The following is a 3,065-nucleotide window of genomic DNA, read 5'->3' as shown; positions in this document are numbered from 1 at the left end:
ACGCTGCTGCACAACATCGCGCCACGCAGGAGCCTCAAGGACAAGTCACCGTTCGAGGCCCTGACTGGGCACCCCTTCGACGTCAGCCTGCTGCGCGTCTTCAGCTCGCCGGCCTACGTGCATGTGGAGAAGAGCAGCACGCGGCACAAGCTTGACCCACGCTCGCGCGTAGGCGTCTACGTCGGCTTCGCCGAGGAGGACCAGGCCCACGTCGTCTGGATGCCGGACACGCGACGCGTTGTCCACACCATCCACGCACGCTTCGGCGCCATCAAGAACAAGGACGTCGCCTCCTCTCAGCAGCAACAAGAGCAGGACGACAGCGGTGCCTCTGCTTCGCATGCCAACAAGACCGCTCAGCGTTCGACCGAGGACAGTGCCACCGGCGCTCCCACTGCACCACGTGCGGGGGAGCCGCAGCTCCAGCCACGCGCCCTTGGCGGCTCCGTCTGGGACCAGCTGCTGGTGTCCGAGACCCTCGGCGACAAGGACACCTCTGGTGGCTCAACCACCACGTGTCACGTTGCCACCGGCGCTGCTGGTACGGGGGAGAAGACATCAGCAGTGGGTGGTCATCTACCAGACATCGCTGCTGGCAGTGTTGCCACGTCAGCTGAGCCAGCCACCGTCAAGGAGGCGCTTGCCTCGCCAGACTCTGAGGAGTGGCGCCAAGCCATCCTGGACGAGTTTGCGGCAATGCAGGCCAATGACGTCTACGACGTCGTGCCTCGCGCTGACCTTCCCAAGGGCCACAAGCTGCTCCGCAGCATGGTCATCTTTCGGAAGAAGCGTGACGACCAGGGCAAGGTGATCAAGTACAAGGCGCGCTGGGTTGCCAAGGGCTACTCCCAGGTCCAAGGTGTCAACTACACGGACACCTTTGCTCCGACGGCCACCATCGCAGCCATCCGCACCATGCTCGCCATGGCCGTCGCGCGTGGCATGGACATCCAGCAGATGGACGTCAACACGGCGTTCCTCAACGCGCCCGTGGATCACGAGATCTACGTCCAGCCACCGGCCGTCGACGGCATCTTCTCGCCGAATACGGTCCTGCGCCTCAAGCGCGGGCTGTATGGGCTGAAGCAGAGCCCGCGCCTGTGGAACCACACGCTGGACGCCTGGATGCGCGAGCAGGACTTCGTCGCCACAGCCACGGACGCCTGCATCTACCGCCGCACCTGCAAGGGTGGCAAGGTGATGTGGGTTGCCGTCTACGTGGACGACCTCCTCATCTTCGCCGACAGCGACAGCGACATGGCCGCGTTCAAGAAGGCCATCTCCAAGCGCTTCAAGATGAAGGACCTGGGCAGCCCAGACATTTGTCTCGGCATCAAGGTGCAGCACGACCGCAAGGCCAGGACCGTCACCATGAGCCAGGAGCACTACCTGCGCAGCGTGCTGGAGACCTTCGGCATGGCTGACTGCAAGCCTGTCGGCACGCCGCTCTGCACAGGCTACGTCGACAAGCCAGCCGACAAGGAGGAGCCACTCCCGGACGTGCCGTTCCGCGAGCTGCTTGGCTCCCTCCTCTATGCTGCGACGATGACGCGCCCAGACATCTCGGCGGCTGTCTCCATCCTGTCTCGCCGTATGCAGCACTTCGGCATGGACCATTGGAAGGCTGCCAAGCACCTTCTTCGCTACATCAAGGGCACCTTGTCCTACATCATCAAGTACGCCGCCACTGGCGACACCAGCAACGGCAGCACTGCCGACGGCGTGCTCTCAGCGTACTCGGATGCGTCGTTCGCCTCCGACGTTGACACGCGACGTTCCCGCACGGGCTTCGTCGTCTTCTGTTCCACGGGCCCCGTGTCCTGGAACTCCAAACTGCAGGCCACCGTGGCCACAGCCTCCGCCGACGCGGAGTACATGGCTCTCGCAGCCACCGCACAGGAACTCATGTTCCTTCGCCAACTCCAGGAGGAGCTCACCGGCGCCGTCCTGTGCGAGCCCACGCTCGTCCACACGGACAACCAGCCGGCGCAGCGCGTTGCCGAACACGCCGCCTCGCGCATGCGGCACATCCTCGTCAAGTACCACTACATCCGCGAGTGCGTCGACACCAAGAGGATTGTGCTGAGCTACCTCGCCACGGAGCACATGATCGCAGATCTCCTCACGAAGATCCTCCCTCGGCCCAAGACGGCTCAGTTCTGCACGATGCTGTTCGACCAGCGTCCTCTGCCAGGCTGCCAGCCACGGGCCCGTCCTCATTCGGGCCGGTCGCCACGTCCTTCGACTCCGCGTCAGGACCTCTGAGCGGCCGCGCACCACAGGACACGCCTTCACTCGGGCCAGCCTTCCACAACAGGCTGCGCACCACAGGAACCTGGCGTCCAAGGAGTTCACCCCGCTCCTCCAACGGGATCTCAAGAACAAGGCGAGAGCTGCTCAACGGCAACTGATGACATCATCCACATGCTCATCACGTCACAGGAAGGCGCGCGCTTCGCATGTGAGAACACGGCCGTGCTGGCCCTCTACTGTTGACAGGCCAGTCCTGTCTGCTGAGTCGTATCATTGACCTCCCTTCTTCACGACACCACAACTTTGCATTCACCTCTCTTGTGTTCTGGAATGTTCACGTGATTTCCCTCCAACCTGTTGCACGTGCAGTGTTTAGCTTGTGTGGTTGCTCGATGTTACATGCTCTTGCATGACACACCACATAACCACACACACACAACTCTCAACAAACACTGCCACGTCACCACTTTGCGTTGTCGACAATTCTTGTCTTCTGCTCTGTTTCTTTCTGTTGGAGTGTTCATTCATCCTACATCCTTGTTTGCTTCACAACTCAAGTAAACACACACAACTCTCTCTTGCCAAGACAATATCCCACACAACACACAGCACACTCTGCACACACACACACACAAGTCTCCAACAACAGCACCACCACCATGAACTTACAACAACAACAGACAACACTTCACAACACTGCATGACACGCACACATGGCATTTGCCAAGCATGACGGGCATGCACACACACACATGGCACACATGGCACACAACTCACGTGTGCATGTGCGTGTGCGTGTGCGTGTCTGCAGT

General features: G+C 61.0%; 1 protein-coding gene across 1 annotated transcript in view; it reads left to right on the top strand.

Annotated features, from left to right (window-relative positions):
* PTSG_13044 (uncharacterized protein) overlaps positions 1–2,265 on the top strand; it is a gene marked incomplete at both ends in the record, with an annotated part of 4,526 nt that extends 2,261 nt beyond the window's left edge. The window contains one exon of the mRNA XM_004988755.1: positions 40–2,265. Within this exon, the coding sequence (XP_004988812.1) occupies positions 40–2,265 (2,226 nt within the window). The remainder of the gene's footprint in view (positions 1–39) is intronic.
* Positions 2,266–3,065: the final 800 nt, after the last annotated feature.

The sequence above is a fragment of the Salpingoeca rosetta genome (genome assembly GCF_000188695.1).
Source record: "Salpingoeca rosetta unplaced genomic scaffold supercont1.33, whole genome shotgun sequence".
NCBI classification, from domain to species: Eukaryota; class Choanoflagellata; order Craspedida; family Salpingoecidae; genus Salpingoeca; species Salpingoeca rosetta.
This window is presented reverse-complemented; position numbering and strand designations above follow the sequence as displayed.